The 19,977-nt window shown below is 40.5% G+C and overlaps 1 protein-coding gene across 4 annotated transcripts in view; it reads right to left on the reverse strand.

The window, feature by feature from the left end:
* Nucleotides 1–17,106: 17,106 nt before the first annotated feature.
* The window catches only part of LOC110060713 (uncharacterized), a 36,813-nt gene continuing 33,942 nt past the window's right edge, over nt 17,107–19,977 (reverse strand). For 2 of the 4 annotated variants that reach the window (XM_089297863.1, XM_089297862.1), the window contains 3 exons: nt 19,515–19,835; nt 18,330–18,662; nt 17,107–17,915 (listed from right to left, as the gene is read on the reverse strand). In XM_089297863.1, coding sequence (XP_089153989.1) covers nt 17,911–17,915; nt 18,330–18,662; nt 19,515–19,835 — 659 coding nt within the window. In that variant the 3' untranslated portion in view covers nt 17,107–17,910. Of the gene's footprint in view, nt 17,916–18,044; nt 18,663–19,514; nt 19,836–19,977 lie in introns of those variants that run through there. The other 2 variants (XM_089297861.1, XM_089297859.1) reach the window with 1 other exon arrangement.

Raw genomic sequence — 19,977 nt, forward strand, 5'->3', positions numbered from 1 at the left:
CTGAAAAACAATCTTTCTAATGCATCAGCTTGGGTTAAAGGTTAAACCGCGAGCGAAGACCAAGTCTTTGGTTTCAAACGGATTGTCTCTCTTTCTTTTGCATGTAATCTCCAGTTGACACGCTTAAACCACGCTAAGCCAGACATTTTCTCGAGAACGATGACATAACGTTGAAACACAAGAACGAAAATTCGACATCTCCCATCTTTCAGTAATATTTGGATGAACGTCAAAAACAGACACTCGATGTCACCAGATATTTTGTCGGGTTGTTATCAAAGTAATGCTAAAATCTGCTTTTCTTTAAAAATACGGCAACTTAGCTTCTTCCATTGGTAAAAAAAAAAACGAGATTACCGAAAAGCATCTGCAATACGTTAAAAGCTGTGGTTTTCGTCGCGGAATCTTGTTCACAGATTCACACAAAAATTGACAACTGACGATCACACACTCAACATGGTCTCTCAAGTGCCGATTATTCAAGACAAGAGGGCGCGAACAAAGGAAGAAAATCCTAACATGACAAAAATGGATGCGATCCAACTCTATCGCAAATAATGTGGTCAAGGTTTGACATTCCTGAAAATTTTATTTTATTTTATTTTTTTTCTAATCCGGCGAGCTAAGCATGACCATTCGCTGTTTTCTACGTTAACCGGCCGGCCTTTCAGTTGAGAATTAGATGGTATTTATCCTTGAAGAAGTCAGACTAAGAAGTTAAGCGGTGTTTAATGTCGATATTTTGTTCCGAAAGGGCTAAAAAAAAGATTGTGTCGTTCTTTATTTATCTAGTTAGAGAAAGTGAAAGACGATGATAAGGACGAATTTAAAAGAATTATTTTGTTTGTGTTTGGTTCCTTCCCCTAAAAGGAAGCAAAAAAGTTCATTTGAAAACTTCTTCCTTGGACCCAGGCCAAAAAGTCCAAAAATGCTATCCAGTGCAAAAATAACAGGGGCAGGGGGAGTTAGGCAACTTTCGATTTCCTCAGCTCGCTCGAGTCCGGTCTACGTTCCTCCCCGGGAAGAGTTCGGGAGAGAAGTGCGGGCTCCCTTCCTTCCAAATATAAATCAAGTAAACGTGTGAGCGTGACCGCGAGGGTGACTCGTCACTCGCACGTCACGCTCACAGTCACACTCGTACCGTCTCCCTTGTTTTGCGTTCTTCCCCACGGATTTTAGAGGAAAAGAGACTGCTCGCAGTCTATTTTAACGGAAAACCACCTTTTGTTTTTTAAACAAATAGCGGACGTATACCGCGCCACATGACTGATGATGGCCTGTGAACAGGCTCCGGCTGGACGGGTCTGACCGCGCTTGGAATGGCCTAGAAGGGATTGGCTGAGAGTGTCTTCTATCTTCTTTCTTTTCGCTCTCTCGTCTCACCATCCTCGATCGACTAGGGAGCCTGTTCATAGGCTAGACTGATGAAGAACTCGTTAAATTAAACTTGGTGTAAAGCGTCAGGAACTTTCTGGTTAGCACATGGTTAATCGTGATCTTGCCGAAATCATATTCTTTCATGCTATTCCGACTCAACAGCTTGTGGCTTCCTATAATTTGTTGACGAATAAAGAATTTTCAAGCACGTATTGAGGGCCACGTGCCAACTAAGTGGTGCGATTTCCACCAGACGTCCAGCTCTTCCATGCAAGCTCGTGATCACGCAAAGCCGTGTATTTATTTTTCCAATTCATTGAAGTGTCGGTCAAGCTGACAAGTACTGAAAATTACCAACTAGTAGGTATTTCCTCAGCATATCTACAAATGTACCACCATATTTTCAAAAATTTTCAAAACTTAGAGCTGGGGCCCGTTTCTCGAAAGCCCCGGAAACTTTTCGGGCCCGTAAAGCCATTTTTAATTTCTCTGTATCTAAAAACGCAGAGCTAGGTGTACGCACCTGAAACTTCTTGTATGAAAATAAAATGGCGCTGTAATCATGAGGTTTGAGATTTTGCTACGGCTTTGCGGGTGCGAACGGGCCCCTGACCAGGAGAAAATTGTCCACAAAGCGAAAGAGACTAAACGTGAGAATATGTCCGCGAGTACTTCGACGATGGAACCCATCACCATACGAAAAACATGATTCCACTGGTTCGATCATGTTTTTCAGATTTGGAATTTTCTCGCTTCAGTATTTGCGGTTCTCACTTATTGCGGATTATAGCACTTGAAACCTCAAACTATTTTAAGGTAATCCAACTAATCACGTACTTGCTGAATGGCCTTTCTAAGCTGTTAACTTAAAGGAAACAAAACCAGTGACTAAACTACCGTTAATTTCTCAGTCATGTGGGATTGGAACACTTTTGATTCCAAGAACTAATCATGAGTTTGTTTGTCGATCGGTCGTAACCATTCTTGCATTCTAATTTTTTCATCTCTTTTTTTTATTTTTTTATTACATTTCGACCCTATTTTCCAGCGGGAGGACAGTAAGTAATTAGTTCTTAAGTGTTTTTCCACTTAGAAAACTATTATATCTTGTCGGGCTTTCTTCAATCTAAAGTAATTTTGACTATCAGCAGTCAAAACATAGTTCTTTCAAAAAAAGACCTTTGGTGCAAACGAATTAACCTTCTTGCCTCGTTACCAATAAAATAGTTGGGGCACTTGCCTTTAGGTTAACCTGGATAGATTTTATCTCCGATCCGTGTTTTTTTTCTAGTGTGTCCCGACCGTTTAACGTCGCCCTCGACGATGTTAGAGAAAAGAATAGATCTGTAAACAGAATACGCTTCTTCCTCGAAAATTTCAATGCCTTGCATAGTTCAGTTTGCTAAAACAGGTTTATGCGGATTATGTGCGAAAATCGGGGCCCAGATTTTAATTGGACAGCTTTTCCGCTTCTCTCAAGCACGTTTCAATGTATTGCATTTCAGAAAACAGTTGGAAAATACTGTTGAAAGACGTTATTTGTACAACGTCAACTTGGGCAATGCACTTGCTTTGTTTTGTCTGCATTAGATTCTTTTCATGAAAAAGGCGGGAAAAGTCACAGGCACGTATCACCATCAGCGTATGACGTCATCGACGTGACCTAATCATGCACGTGTCACACTGATCAATCTGCCAGCTGATGCGCCACTACCTCGGTCCAGTCCCAGAATCGCTAACAATTCTGAAAACGGTACAGCATGGAACAGCTGCAGACGAAAATGCAATTTTGAAAATGGAAGGTAAATTGCTATTTGCCTGGAGACACTGCAATGTCGTCGCGTTGTGTGACAGAATGCTAGCGAAGTTGTACGTGAGTAATTCAAAAACTTTACACCCCGTGTCGTGACCTTGACCTACTGTCAACAGCCGGTTGAATGTGCGTGTTAAAATAAGAAGAGATTACGAAGACGAAAGTACTATCAGAGGAGAGCCGTCTGTTTTTAGTCAACAACGGAAAATCAATGTTGAAACAGGTATTAGCATTGTAATGTTGGCGCAAATCATTTCCTGTTCACGAAACACCAATTTCTAACACCAAATCAACAATATCTCTCGGCGTACATTTCGAATCGCATGCAATTTTCATTGTCGTACAGTGCGCTAATTATAACCCTCAATCATGTCGATAATTAACTTAAGATCACGCGCTGGTGGCGTCAAAAAACAAATAATAAACATGCATAGCTCTGTGTGGAGAAAAGAAAAAGTGTGCACTCCACAAGATCGAGAACGCGCGATTAGAAAGATGAACAAACCCTGAAGAAGACTTCAAACGCACAAATCGACTCGGCTGTGAATTTTCCGATAACGTCACAATTTACTTACGTAACTGTACTCAGTTACCTGAGTGGTTGAAGACAAAAGATTCATTACCCTGCATGTTGGTCATTGAGATTAAATTTATAAATAAAAGTTTTACATTAGAGACTGCTTACAGCGTACAAGACCGACAAGAGGTTGTGTCACAGGCTTTACGCAGCGAAATGCGCGGTTTTGGCGAATCCCTCTCCCTTACAGAAACAAACGTAGCTGAACGTGATAGATATCTAAGATAAATTTACTGCAAGCAGACTGCAGCTTCTTCGTCGTCTTCGATACGAGAAACAAAGCATGTGTCCTACAGGGCCGCAAATGATTAGAGACTGAGTTGATTAGTAAGTTGTAAACCACGTGCCGACAAAAAAAAGCGATGTGTACGAAATCCCACCTCAATTATAGATTGAATGTATCATAACAAAGCTTCTTTACCTTTCAAATGCTTCAAGCCCTTACGTAGCTCCAAAAGCTCAGATAGTCATCAAGGACTTCAACATCCGTCAGTTGCTTTGCTCCAACTGTTTCGCAGTAGTTTGCTTAAATCACAAATGCCTGTGGCTTTATAACCGAGTTAAGGTGCATCCCTTGAGCGCTGGATTTGATTAGTGTCCAAAAATCACCAACTTGAACATAACACTTCCGTTTCCGCGCAGTGGATCTTATTTCCGGTCTATCTTCGACTCAGTGAGTGATTTAATATAATGTGAGGATATCGCTAGCTGGATCATGTACTGAGCAAGAAACTAGCTAGAAATTGAAACTACTCTCCTGACGCGATCGAGACGATTCTAGCCCGTCTGTAGATTAAAATTGTTGATTGTACGGACGATTCTTTAACACGTCTTCAAAGGTTTCTTTGTTAACTTACACAAAACACCTTTTTCTCTCTTGGCAGTCATTGGAAAATCCGGGGGGGGGGGTGGAGGGAAGAGGGCGCTAGGAATTTCTGGTGAGGGCTTGCCCCCTTGTTCGTAAGCAAAAGACCAGGACATTTCAAAGCTGGCGTCAAGATCTGCATTCCCCCAGTATAGTACTATATTTAAGACCTAACCTGGCGAGGTTTCCACCCTCAAAAACTGAATTATCGGCCTTTATCAAATGGAATAGAGAATTTCCCTTAATATTTTGTTTGAAAGCTATTTCCCCCGTTAAGATATCACCCCCGTTGGATATCAAAAAAAGTAATTTTATGCGCCATTTCAAACTAAGAAACTGAACCATCGCGAAATAGGCATTTTGCATTTGTATTTGTGCTTTGTATTTTCGTCGCGCTAATTGTCGCAATTGTCAGTTAAATAGTAGTTTGAAAATACAAATACAGGAGAAAGAAAGAAACTCTGGTGCTTGCTCCAATTTGTGGGCGGCTATATATAAAATGCGAAAATGGCTCTTGGTACGGGAGTGCTTGCTAGTAACTGTTTTACTTCTGAGCTCAAATAATTAAAAAACCGTATTTGAGCTCTCTGGCGCACAAATACCTTTAATACCTTTAGTACCCACGGAGCAAATGTGAGGATAAACAAGCATTGCCTCGACCTAAATCAAATCGATAGCCTATGGTTTGACCCTCATTTCCCGTTTTTATACCGCATTACTCACAATTTTGGATAGCGGGAATTTCACCTACCCGCTGTGCTTCGTACACGAAAAATTGTCCCGAGGGCACAAGCATACTGAGGCGTGTTTTAGGTCAGGAGCTATGAGTGTTAGCGAGAGAGTCACGAGAATTTCAACGAAAGACGTGCTTGACGTTATTACTATTTTCGACTGGTGAATTTTGTATTCTTTCGAGTGCTTATTGCATCTGTGGAACATTGCCAACACTGAGTTGATTTGTCGTTTGTGGTCAAAAGAAAACGATCCATTCCCAGGTTTTACCAGCTGAGAGTTTAGAGCGATGACACTATTTGCCCTTCGTAGGCCAGTTACAACTTTAAAAGGCTTGTTCACAGTCAAACTGGAATGGTCTGGAATATTGACAAATTGTAACCAAACTTGAACCAAATTGGATCAACATCAAGCAAGTTTATCCGTCTTTCAGCCGAGTTATCAATTAAAGCCTGACGAATGTCTAAAAGCCACAAACCACTTGAGCTAAAAATAATGTCGATCTCGGTTTCATTGTGTTAGTTCTGACCTTAAAGTGCCCCTAACCCCAAAAATTTTTTTTCGCTAGAACGAATCTGCTAATTATTTGAAATAGTTCTACAAAAAAATTTTTGGATTCCGTTAAATCCTCGATTTTATGTGCCACGACGAAATCTCGAAAATAGCTCTAAAACACCGCCATTTTGTTTCACGACCGAGTTTGAGGACAATGGGTCCAGCGGCTCTTGTGACGTCTACCCAGGAAGGTTGGATATCTCATTTCCTCTCATCTCCTTCAGGATGGTGCAATACACATTCGAAAAGTGCGCAGAAACGCCTTCCAGCGGTGCTATCGGCTGTTGCAGCAATATTCCAGATTTAAAGAAAGGTATACTGTACAATTTACTGGCGATGATCGGCTAATGGTGCAATAAAGACGTAAACGATGGTTGATTTTGTCGAACCGAAACAAGCGAACTGAATCTGTGAGAACCATTGAAGAACTCTCACTGGAATTTGTTCTGCAGACTTTCGAACGCTGTTTTCATAAATTTTCTGCTTAAAGCTAACCAGCAATTTGTAGAAATACCACCGACAACCTATATCTTCCAATCCCGCAGTATTTATAACATAACGTTAACCGGCAAAGTTGTGTGATCCGGTCATGATCAAGAAGCGTTATACTGATACGTAAATAGATCGCAACTGTATGCCGCTAACCAACACTTATTTCTCTTTCGATTTAGATGAAAGTCGAAGATTAATCCTCTAGAATTACATGATAACAAAATTGTTAGACTCACAGAGTTTTTCGAAGGTTTGGAAATCAGCAGTGTGACAAAGATTCTGTGCAATAGCGTCGAAAATATGACCGCGTAACATTATCTGCGGACCGCTTAGGGAACACATCCTTTTCGCTTATCCGACGAATTTCACTGCAAACTTTGAGGACAATTTATATTGGTTATTTGGAGTTACGACTTAAAACGTGTGACAATGTGAAATCGGTAATTGTATGAAATGTTTCCTTCCGCCTTGCTTCCCGCAGCTTCAAAAATACAGGTCCAAACAATACGATTTTCAATCGTTCGAAGCCAATGTTTTGGAGGTCATCAAGTCTCGAAAACTGCAACACGTACGTCGCTCTTATAAACATGAAGCATTCAACTGAAAGTAAAACACAAACTGGATTTAACAGAACCTTGACAAAATACATTCTCGGTAAGGACAAATGTAAACGGGCTATAAACACGCGTGGGAATCTTATGTTTAGTTGACGAAATTACCATCCAAAGCAGTCCTTGAGTTTTCTTTCCTGCTGTTCGTTTGCCTGCTCCTCCACTTCGTATCTAGCTTTCCATTCCTAATATACAAGCAGCTCGTCCGCAAAGACGTCTTCCCCGTCGTCGCTTGAAATATTGCATATTGCTCTCAAAGCTCTAAGCAGTGAGTTCACAGTTGTCGAACGTGCTCGATCGAAGTTTATTTCGGAGCCTTCCGAATCGAAACTTAACTCTGACTCCAGTGACGAAAAAGAAATGATTCTGAGACAAAACTTGGACGTTTTAGTCCCAAAATACATCGGAACGATTAGTTTTGCATTCTATTTTCTCGAGCAAATACAGTGAGTTAACTGAGGCGCTATTGTGTTTGGTTCCTGGGTAGACGTCATCAGGTACCGCCGCCCCAGACTCCCTAAAACGCGGTCGTGAAACACTTAATCGCGACTTTGAAAGGGCATAGAAAATCGAGGATTCAACCAAATTCAAAAATTTCTTCGCCCAAATGCTTCAAATAAAGTCTAGATTTGTTTTAGCGAAAAAAAAATTTGGGGGTTAGGTGCACTTTAATGAGCTCTTTTGGTATCTCTTGTAGTTGATCAGGGTATTACATTAAATCGTTACCGAGTCGCGATAATACTCAAAATCCTCGCCAGATTGGCGCTGTAGATTTGGATGCTAAATTAAAGCCGGTTTGCGTTCCACCGTCTTTACTGAGAAGGATGGCTCTAGTAAAAATTGGCAGCGGACGGACAGAAACTCTAAAGCTAGTGTCAGTAAATTACAACCTAATTTTGGTGAAATGCAAACCTTTTTTTTCTGTGCCCCTTTATTTTACTGCGATGACCTGCACTTAAGGCAGATCCGAATGGCCCACTTATCAGTTATCAGTTAGCAGTTGTCTACCTCTTCTTCCAAGAACTATCCGCGCGTGGCTGATTAAAACGCGCGAGCTGGATAGGTACCGTTAGCACGAGCCAGTTTCAGTTTCGGTTTAGCATTGTTTTGCCACGCACGCAGGCGATCGAGCAAGACGACGCGAGAGGGGCCAAATAAAAACAGAGCCGGAAACCCCAAATCCTCACGTGCCAGTGCGACACATCGAGCTTCTCAGGAAGCTATTAATTAACATCTACGTGGAACATGCATTTTAAATGAAATGAATGATGACTGACGATCTGCTATATTATGTGTTAAAAAAAACCTTAGGCCGTGTTGTTCGGGAGCTGGTTATACGGCTAACCCAGGATTAAAAGTCAACTGAAATATTCGTTATTCCTGCATAAAAAATGTTTTTCACTGCATACTGAGTTTTGTTTAGTTTGAGATCACCCCAGCTCAAAACTGTAAGACAAACAATATAAACAGGAAACCCCACCAAAAAGTGACAAAATGAAACTGAAATCTAAACTAACAACCCGACCCTGTCGTTTAAGTTTAGGACGATGAAGCTCAATCCTGTTCCCACTTTGTCTATATTCTGCTGCATGGTACGAGGAAGTAAGTAGAAGTCGAGAGAGAGAGAGAGAGAGAGAGAGAGAGAGAGCAGAAAAACAATTAATTGATATTGCGGCTTATTTCTGTTTAAAAATTTGGCATTTAAAACTGCAGTGGTAAGCGCAAAAGCCACATTAACGGAAACGGATGAAATTTTCAATAGTAATTATTTTAAGAGGAGACACATTGACACTGACACTGGGCTATGCTATCCATTGACACTGGGCTATGCTATAAAACGACTATTTGTTCAATCCGACGCAATCAATGTCCCTTTAAATGTGGCGCACTTAAGAACCCACATTTAGATGACTCCTCATTTTCTCTTGATGACTCTGTCTATACTGTTAAAATAAAATTTATACTGTCGATCCTGCATAATGCGGCTCTTTCTCTAATCCGCTGGTAGGAGGAGAGCAGAAAAAAAAAAAACATTCTTTTTTTGGGTATTTGGCAATAAAACTGCTATGATGAAACACTAAAATTCTATCACCGGAAACGATTACAATACCCCTAATGATTTTCTCCAACATACAATGGAAACATTTGGGCTACAAAAACAATCCTATAACGCCGTGAAGTCATAATTGAGGTTATACCCTGACAGGCATTTAAAGTTTTTAATGCTAGCTGAGCGAACATCAGCACTGAGTTCTTGTGAAATCAAATCAAGAGGGTGGGCATTCTTTAATTAATTTGCATCTGCTAGAAAACAAAATTATAACGATTGAGAACTGTATAACTCGCTTACTCCTGGGAAACATCTAGTAGGCAGTTCAAAATTTTATCCTTATTAGCTACAAATTGGCTTTCTTCCCAAGCAAAAACAAGCGGAAACGGTTGTTCAGAAGGAAGTTGATTCGGTTTTGTTTCCAAACCAAGAAAAAACGTGGGCATAACCGCCAAGTTTTAATTTATTTCCATATTTCATTGTTTCTGCTACCGACGTGCCCCATGACGGACACTGATTACATTTATGCAATCACTTCCCGGTTCCGTTCGCGTGCCTTCGCTGGAAATCATTGATCGTTACTGCGATAAATATGAATGAGCGAAGAGAAAGATAAGAGGGAGCTTACACCACTGCGGAAGGAGGAATGGTAGATCAACCCAACTGTAGCTCTGAGATAGGGAAGGAGGGCGCAATCAAGGACTACCTCTTTATCAATTGTTACTTTGTGCAAAGAATATTAAGCGAACAGAGTATAAATGAAGAAGTGGCATCTGAGCCGCTGAATTCTCATAAGAGGTTGTAAGAGAAATGTCCATGATTGACTCGACGACAAACAGTCCGTTAGTACTGCAAGTGCTTTCCGTTCGTGACAAATCGAGCGAAAACTCAAAATGCTTGTTTGCCTCGTTAAAATCAGGAAAACACCGAAATTACCAAGCTCATTATGACTTGAAAAGAACCTAAAAAGGATCAATTAGCAATTTTTTTCAAGATTTAAGTAGACTATAAATCATGAAACTTCATTTTAGCCAACGAGCGCACTTAAAAAAAAAAAAAAAAACCTGGCAAAAAGAAGCCAAAACTATGCACGGTCGGACATTATACCTTTTGTTTAGCTTCGCTCCCGTTAGAGTTGCCGTTCTCGTCGTGGTATAAGGGAGCCTAAGGCTGGTTCTCATATAACCGCCCCGATCTTTTAAATCACCGCCGTTACTTAATTGAAAACCTGGTACGATCGGGGCGATTATACCAGAGCATTACTCAGACGATCGTTAATGCCGGTAGCGATTGGTGCGATCGCGATGGCTTGGATTGTCCGTGCTCTATCCGGATGCTTGGTCGCAGACCCGGGCGATCATGAACGATTTTATGCTACTTTCTCGCCGGGAAATGATCCAAGCGATCCAAACTGCCCCATGGTGTGTCAATACTATCCCAGAACTCAACACGGCCTCACAACCAACATGGCCGCCAAAACACCAGAATTTAATCAGGCGTTCATGGAAGAAGTGCAAAACTACGAGTCTATACACCGTATTCACAAATGGCGACCCTCTTGGGGCGAGCGAGCGGTCAAACGCGAAAACGAGGCGTTGTAGGATAAAAATTACAGATGATAGGAGAAGTGACTGAGTTAACATGTCTGTTTTGCTTTGTGAGGATGAAATTCCTGGCTCATCTCTAGCTGGCAGAAACCCAGCAGAGCTAAAAACTGGACAGTTACGGTTTGGACTCAAATGCTGAAACGATCCAGCAAAAGGACTGCGGACAAAACCTCAACTTGTTAAGCGGTAAGCACTTGAATTATTCCAGCGATCGAACGAGCGCTTGGATGTTTATACTTTTTACAAGCACGTGACGCGTGATGCGTGAAATAACAATAAGATTTCCGTAATGAGTAAATGTTCTTTGAACTAGAAGGATAGCATTCATTCAAAGTAAATAGTTAATAGTCTTAAAAAAAGATCGATCAAATCGTGGCAGACGTGACATCTTTTTCTGGTCTTTTTCGTCCTCAGTTTTCTTGACGGTCTGACCATTGACTTCTTTAAGAGCCTAGGAAGCTTAGGCCCGATCTTCCACACCACCGGAGAAATTTAAAAACGCAACAGTCATCGGTCGTTTTATATTTTTGCTTGAGGAAATCTCGGCCAGAGAAATCACGTATTTCTCCTGATCGTATCGTGTTCGAAAAGGTCCGTTTTAAGATGTTTTCCGTCCACACGAAAGCCCAAAGCCGGCGTTTTCAAATTCCTCCGGTTTGAAGAGCGTTTTCGAAAAGCTCCGTTTTCGGGACGGATTACTCTGGACCGTAGGCCTAACCGTAGAAATAAAGCTGTATGCGTTTTTAAATTCCTCCGGTGTCGTGTGGACGGAGTCTCGAACAAGCCACGACGTCGATGAGCATCGAATGCACCAAACAAAAAGGTTTAATGAGCAAAACAAAGGCTCTACAAGTGTCTTCAGTAAACCTTTGTACATTTCATAGCCGTCCTCTACAAAACAACAACGCAAGATGACCGCGAACGAGAACGATGAGTCGAACTGCTAATTTTTCGTATTTCCATTTAGAATTAAACGCTGTCATTACATATTTAGCCTGACCGAGGTTTGAGGGCCGTAGGCATCCTGGACAAATTCAATTTTACTAGGCGTTGTCCTCAGCATTGTTAAGATCCCTATGCATGTCTATATTTGCATATCGGATGCTGGAACGTCGATACACTTGTTTAAGGACTGGCGTCTGTCATCCTAAGTAACTGCCGCGTGCTTTGCTCATGTTTTATCCAAAGACTAGTCGAACGCAGATCGTGTGAAAACCGTCAAAAATCACATAAATTGCAGTTCCTTGCCAAGGTTCTTTTTATTTCAGCGATTAAGTTGTCGAGCGTTTCGGTAGGAAGTTTTTCCCTCTTGCTGAAACAATCTCGTTTACGTTACTTCGCCGACGCAGTACCTTTTCATCTTCCCCATTATTACACGGTAATCATTTGCATCTTCTTCTTCAGTATAGCTTAAGACTATGATTACTTCAAGGCCATCGTCATCAATAACGTCCTTGAACATGGCGGGTTGATACCCGGGGCTTTCCGCTCCGAATCAAGTAATTATTACAGTATTTCTCTTTCCATAGCTCCCAGTTCTCGGGGATCTCGCTACTTAATTGACCTCAAATCTAAATGTTGCGGAGACAATGATAACTGGTGGAATAACATTGACAACTGTGGCGCTTTAGGCGGCGAGGCACCCAAAGTTGTTTTCGCTCGTAGGCATTCGTAGACGGTACACGTTGTCGACTAATTTGAACTACCCTTTCGCTTATTAGATGGCAGAGAGAACCTTAAACGAACGTCATCAATCAACGCTTAATCTGGCTACTGAAACTCAAGATAAACAAGGTGAACGCGTATTTAAATATATAGCTGTATGTACTGCATAAATTACCAAGCCGTTACAGAACATAAGCGTGCATATAAAGAATGTTTGTCAAATTAGCATATTATAGCCTTAAATTAAGGTATCTCCGCCATTTTGAATAATCAAATTCAGCCGGAGTCAAAAACTCGTTTGTCTAGTTTGGCTATGACGTCAATGCTTTCTCATTGGCTCACAGCCAAGCCTTTTGTTCTTTCGCTTTATAAGTGCGACACCACCCGGATGGTTGGGCGGCCAGTTAACTCCATCGCAATTTACGCATCTCTCTTAATCTCTCTTAAAACAATGCCTCCTGGATATCTAATCGAATATTCTTTCTCAACCATCCCCGTAAATATCTCCCCAATATCCCCTCACAGCCCGCATTTCATTAATCCCCTATATGTACCTACACAGCCCACTTCTCATTAGTCTCCCACGCTCTCTCACACAGCCTACATCTTCTTCAGACCCCCACGTATACCTACACAGCCTACATCTGATTAATCCCCCACATATACCTACACAGCCTACATCTGATTAATCCCCCACATATACCTACACAGCCTACATCTCATTAATCTCCTACATATATTAATACAGCCTACATCTCATTAAGCCCCCACATATAGCTACAGAGCCTACATCTCATTAATCTCCCACATAACCTACATAGCCCACATCTCGTTAATCCCGCACATATACCTACACAGCCTACATCTCATTAATCCCCCACATATACCTACACAGCTTACATCTCATTAATCTCCCACATATACCACACAGCAATACATCTCATTAATCCCCCACATATACCTACACAGCCTACATCTCATTAATCTCCTACATATATTAATACAGCCTACATCTCATTAAGCCCCCACATATAGCTACAGAGCCTACATCTCATTGATCTCCCACATAACCTACATAGCCCACATCTCGTTAATCCCGCACATATACCTACACAGCCTACATCTCATTAATCCCCCACATATACCTACACAGCTTACATCTCATTAATCTCCCACATATACCACACAGCAATACATCTCATTAATCCCCCACATATACCTACACAACCTTCATCTCATTAATTTCCTACATATACCAACTCAGCCTACATCTTGTCACATAGGTATACACAGCTTTCATCGTATTTATTCCCAACATATACCTACACAGCAATACATCTCATTAATCTCTACATATACCTACACAGCGTACATGTCATTTATCCCCCACACATACTCACACAGCTCTCATTGTATTAATTCCCAACATATACCTACACAGCCCACCTCTCATGAATCTCTAACATTTACCTTCACAGGTTGCATTTCATTAAATCGTTTCTAGAGTCATTACTCATTATATTCAGTGGTTATCAACTCACGTAGAACCAAGTGGTATGAAGATATCTTGGAACAAGCAAATTGACTATCGCTATTCAAATTATCCGTTAACTTGTAGCCTAGGAACAGGCTCCCTGTTGGGTTAATGGGTTTAGTGCGAACTAGCCCTAGTCTAGGGCCAGCGGAGAGATCGAGACCCGAGAGCGGAATGGTGACGAGGGGGAGCGCAATTCCCGGAATAACCGATTTATGCGTGCGCTCGCTTCCGTTGCCAAGGAGGTAAAATTTCACTTCCGGTTACTTAGTCGGCCTGAGCGCGGAAAATAAAAACAACTCAATAACTTCCAAATACGCTTACATTTTAGATGTTTTTCTTTGTGTTTCACAAAATGCAAAGCAAAAAAAAAGTACAAGGAAAGACAAAATAAGAGAAGGACAGAAAAACAAGAGCAATAGAAAGAGAAAAACTAACTCCTTGTGGCTTTGTTTGAACTTACCGAAGTACGTTGGTAGTGTAAATTGCGCACGCGCTGATAGGGTAACTTCCAATATATCGGGCGCACTTCCGGTTTCTTTAATTGCTAAAGGAAACGCCGTTTTTCATTAAATCCAGCCTTTTTCGACGAAATTCGATTAAAGCCAACGTTGGAAACATAGCTATACATTCGGTTTTCGAAATCATGCTTTTTCCGGAAAATTACGAATTTTTCAATATTTTGAAATTCTCTCAAAATATGACTTTTTAGAAATGAAACAAAATCTATGCATAGCGTACTGAGGATTTAAATTAAAATATTAAATCAATGAGAAAAAATCGCGATAGTAATTTACCTGGGAGCCTTTGCATTTTTTCAGAGTTAGTCACATGACCATTGGCGTGGCCTGATGACGTCATCACTAGTGTTACTGATCATGAAAAAGTTAAAACACATTAAATAACTCTGAACTAACTAAAAATTATAGGGTTATATGAGAATAAATTTTCCCTAGCAACGGTTCGAAAAGATCAGTTAAGAGGCCCTTTTTTCTTCCCCCCCCCCCCCCCCTCTCATATGTTTTTTTCCGCCCTCGCTGGGAGCCTGTTCGCAGGCTGGTTCACTTGCTGTGCGTTCAGCCGTTCGAATGGATACCGTAAGGAACGTTTTCGCGTGAGAGGTCACAATTGTTTGCCGATGTATTTTTGTGGTTGAATCGGCAAAGTTCTTCTTTTAGTGACGCTTTTGACTCGCGTGGGTCGAGAAAGTAATATTGGCGATGTACTTACTTCTTTTTACGTGACGCGTAATTGGTGAAAAAAATTATCCGTGCTGCTTATTTAATAGGAAAATTCAGCGTGATGCGTGATTGGTACCCCACCTTTGCCACCCTCATGGCGGCCTGCAATGACGTGCATATTGCCGCTTATGAAGAAGTTGATGGCACGATAAAAAGCAATATTTTTACTTGAGTGTTGAAAGTGATTCGCATATGGTCTGGCTTTGCATCTCTACGCAGTGCAATAGCTCTTATTGCAGTTGAGCCTGCGGTCATATGTTTCTTCGTTTAAAGAGGGATACAAACGAGGCGAACGGGTCAATACAAAGCAAAATTGACCCTTTCGCCTCGTTTGCACGTCCAACTGCTGTAATAACAACTATTGACTTAGCCGAAACAACCCGCACCACATTGTCATCCAATCAGAAAGGAAATCAAACCCAATCATGACTCTACCGAGTTGCCTACCTGGCTAGCTCAAAAGACCACCACAAACAGCATAATATCAAGCCAAGGTTTGATAATTATTCGATCTAAAAGAAATACATTTATAATTCGCAGTCAGAACAAACACAAATAAATCTTTATCTCGAAGCTAAATTCAGAAAACTTGAATTTCAACTTACTTCTGTGGCGGGTAGTTACAACAGTCGCACTTTACAGGTTAGCACTGAGTCTTTAACAGATTCTCCAGGTGAGCGGGTTTAACAAACAGATTCTCCAGGTAAGCGGGTTTAACAGACAGACTAAAATAATTCAGTTCTTTCTCACTTCGATTCTACTGAAAAACTGGTTTGAAACACAATAACCTAACGCCTTTAAATCAATGTATATAATTTATGTCAATCACGATTCTTGTCAACAAATAAATCTGTCAATTAAGAGGCAACGCCTACTTGATCAACGGAACATTATTGGTCCACTCGATTGTCTGTGTCAGTCCTTTTTGATTGGACAGAATAATTACTTTAGTGTTTGGTTTTACTGCATTCAGTTAAAAACTGCTGTTATATGTCTCGGTGTTTTAAGAATATTTCCTTCGTAACATATGTCATCTATCTTCAAGTCTATAAAACCAAACTTAAAACTAAAATTCAAACACAGAAAGGCTAACGGACAAAATTAATCAGAAATATTTTGAGAAAAGTGTTCGCGTTCACCAACCTTAATGTTTCCACGGACACCGTATGTGGCAAGTATTTTTTAGTTAATTAATTCGGGTGATGTTTCCGAACTCTTACGTCCTGCTCGGATACAGTGCTAATGCTTAGAATGGACAGGTAAAGATAGGCAAGAGAGACCGCTGACACAAAGCAATCCCTCTCAAGTTATTGTTAAACAGGATACCCAGTTCTTCCGCGAAGAATTTTACTACGCACGTTGCGTGTATGGTTTCATGGACTTAAATCTCTATTTACAGTCGGTCAGTGTCAAACGAAGATCCACCGCGGACTGCAGACTGCAAACTGCAAACCGGGCGTAAAATGCAGACTGCAGACCTGGAGGTAAAATGCAGACCTGCAGACATTTTTAACTGAATCGTGCTGCCGTTTCTATCATTGAGAACTAACCAATAACAGGCAAAGCGGAGCGTTATTCAGGCTAACCGGAGCGATATTCAATCTAACCAGAGTACAGACTTTCTCCACGATTAGCCTGAATAACCTTGTTTACGGTTAGCACTTGCAAATGGAAATAGCACGATGAATAGACTTATACATGTAAAGTCTTTAGTCTGCAGTCTGCATTTTACCCCGACTCTGCATTTTACCCCCAGTTTGTGGTCTGCAGTCCGCACTGCGCTTTTTTCACTGACCGTATTTACAGTACTCTGGTGTTATGATGAGGCTTGGAGAGGATTTAAATCCGCCATCAGACCCTGTTTCGGAAATAGCCATTACTTTTGACACGGAGCTTACTCACATGGACAGCCTATGCGGTTTTACACATATAGTAACGTGTGAGCAAATTAAGCAATGTTGAGAGACTCAATTCAGGACTCGACAAGTTTATCACATCAAGTTTGACCGTTTTATTTGCTTACGAATTCCTTAAATCATAAAATATATGTTGAAGACACCTTCAAGTTCCTACTTTTTTTTGAGCACAAATGATTATTCCGTCATCAGGATTAATAGCTACCAGCTGTAAGCTACTTTGAACAATGGATATACACCTGATTGCAACAACGTTGTGATAGAAAAAGTGAATTATGAGTACATTCTTGGATTTTAATTATTCTCTCGTGCTCTAAAGTATAAAGGCAAGTAGTGGAGTTTTCTTTCTCATGCAACAGTTTCTCTAAGACGGTGATACTGAAAGAACAGCGGCATGTTTTCAAAATGGCCAGATTCAAGATATGGTGTGTAAATCACTACCTGAATAGAAATTGCAATCAGTAGTTTCTTCTCGTGACGTTGAATGTTGTTTCTTCATTGAAACTGAATTCAGTTCTCGCAGAGCAGTTTCTTTAGACAGCACCCTTCACAGGTCTCAGGGAAATATCAGTTTTCTCCGTGAATTTTTTCTTTAGCGCGAGGGTCTTAATGAGGTGGTGTCTTCTTAATGCTAAATTTTCCCTAAGGTGAACAGAAATCTTAGAAATTGATTACCGTTCTTTTAAAAAGTGGAAAATTAATTTTCATTCCTCAAAAAAGTTAAACATTTATATTGATTACTGTAAAACATATCCAAGGTCTTAGGACCCTTCCGAGATGGAATTGCAATTAGGTGTAAACACACTGAAATACGTTTCTTTGTATGGACTTCAGTAAAAGGATCCAAGTTCCGTCAGCATCCACAGGGTATTCATTCATTCTGCGAAAAAGAAACAAAGTGTTCAGTTAGCAACGTTAATTTCACGGAACCTACCCATAAGGATCAAAGACGACCGTTGTATCTTCCGAATCTAGATGTAGTAGTCTTTCTCAATCGCTTTTTTTTAGATTGGAAATTTCCGAGGGGTATACTGGGCTGTCAATCCTAATAAAGTATGAATGTTTCCTATTCCTGGAGTTGCATGAAAAGAATGCTGAAGAAAGGAAAATTTATGGGTTATTGACCAATTGTGAGGACATTTCTGGATATGTACATGTCCTCACCTCAGTCCAGTAGAATAATTTCAGTAGAGACTGAATCACTTTTGAGGAAAGGGGCTGGATCGAGGAGGACCAAGCCCTCTGCTTTAGGATTCAAGGGATTTCCGTTTGATATCACAAAAAATGAATTTACCTTTTCTTTCCGGGAAACGATAAACTTGATTGGCCCAGGGTCCTCCTTTACCATCGCTTTTACAATCTTTTGATTCACCGTATTTGTTGTATGTTTCATGAGCGCTGGCACTGGTAACACAAAAACCGCCATCTTGAATTCCAAACATCTTGTACCCTTTTAGCTTTGCAAATACAGCGCATTTTTGGATTGCTTGTTGTCGTGTTTTGTAATCATAGAATAGTAGAGATACACTTGGAAAATAGCGATGAAATCCCTCCACGCTCTCAATAGCTCGTTCACTTGAGTCTTTGAAGCATCCAACAGACTCATACTCCATATATGGTAGCAGGACTGCAAGACAGAAAACAAATCAGCCATTAATTTGCAGTGTGTCTTATCTCCGGCATATAAATCAGCAATTTAAATAATGATCGTATCTATAAAAACAATATTTTCCGATTTGTGACGCAATTGGCTCGAGGTCACGTGGGTGTTCAATTACAGGTATCCTATTACAACTTTTTAACTGCATACCTGAAATTGAACACCTACACCATGCACACGTCAATTACATGAGCTTTAATTGCTTCCTTCTTAATGTTTCCTACAGTGTTTAAAACCTATGGAAAGCGCTCCTGACTTTTTCGCTCAAAAGAGATTCACAAAATTTGTTATAGATACAATTAATCAATAATTAGACCTCGTGTGATAGAATTCAGGGAGTGTGATTACTCCCTGAATTTTACTCCACCCGGCCCAATTACTATTACTAATCAAAACACTTTTACGCCAACACGTGATATTTCTGCTTAACAAATGGTTTCGAGAATTCTTGGTCGATCATCTCCCATCAGCTTTTTAAAATCGACTTTATGTTTCAATTTATTGTTTTGACCGCACGTGGTTAAATGTTATTCTTCACTGTTCAACATCGCAACTTGATAAACAGTGATGAATTATTCTGTCTTAATATATTCCATCTTAATAAATTTAATTTTTCTATTGTCCATGCCAAGATGACACGGAAACGTCATTCCATTGTTTGGGTTGTTTTTACTAAAAAAAAAAAAAAAAAAAAAAAAGTAAAATTCAATCTTATAGCAGATTTTTTCCCCCTGATTTAATTCAACAATTGCGTAGCTTTTCACTCGATATGTTCAAATAGTTATTCATGCTTATTCAAAATACAACCATCTATCATACCATCAACGCTGTCATAATCATAATTGTACACTCTGTGGATATCTTTCATTGCTGAGCAGCCATTCTCGCCGTGGCCAAACCTGGCAAAATTCTTTGCAGTATCGGCGCCACTGGAGCACTGCCCGTTGGACATAACAACATACACTTTATGTTCCCGCTTCTTGGCTGCGAGAGCACACTTCCTTACGGCACCTCGTCTTGTAGTGTGGTCGCCATCTAGCACAGGGTCCTGTCCTTCTAGGCTAGGGATGGCACGAGCTTGTGAGTCATGGAAACATCCAAGCCTTCGCAAATCATAATATGAAAATGGCGAAAGAATGTCTGTGAATGACAAAAAAAACAAGAGAAGTATTATTGAATGTTGTAAAAAGAAATATCCCTGGGATGTTTTTTGCTTCCCCACGATGATGACAATAAGTCGAAGACTTTCGGTATTATTTATTTCTTATTTAAAACAAACCTC

Source organism: Orbicella faveolata, unplaced genomic scaffold (assembly GCF_042242905.1).
Source record: "Orbicella faveolata isolate gen_17 unplaced genomic scaffold, um_ofav_v1 contig_3, whole genome shotgun sequence".
NCBI classification, from domain to species: Eukaryota; Metazoa; Cnidaria; class Anthozoa; order Scleractinia; family Merulinidae; genus Orbicella; species Orbicella faveolata.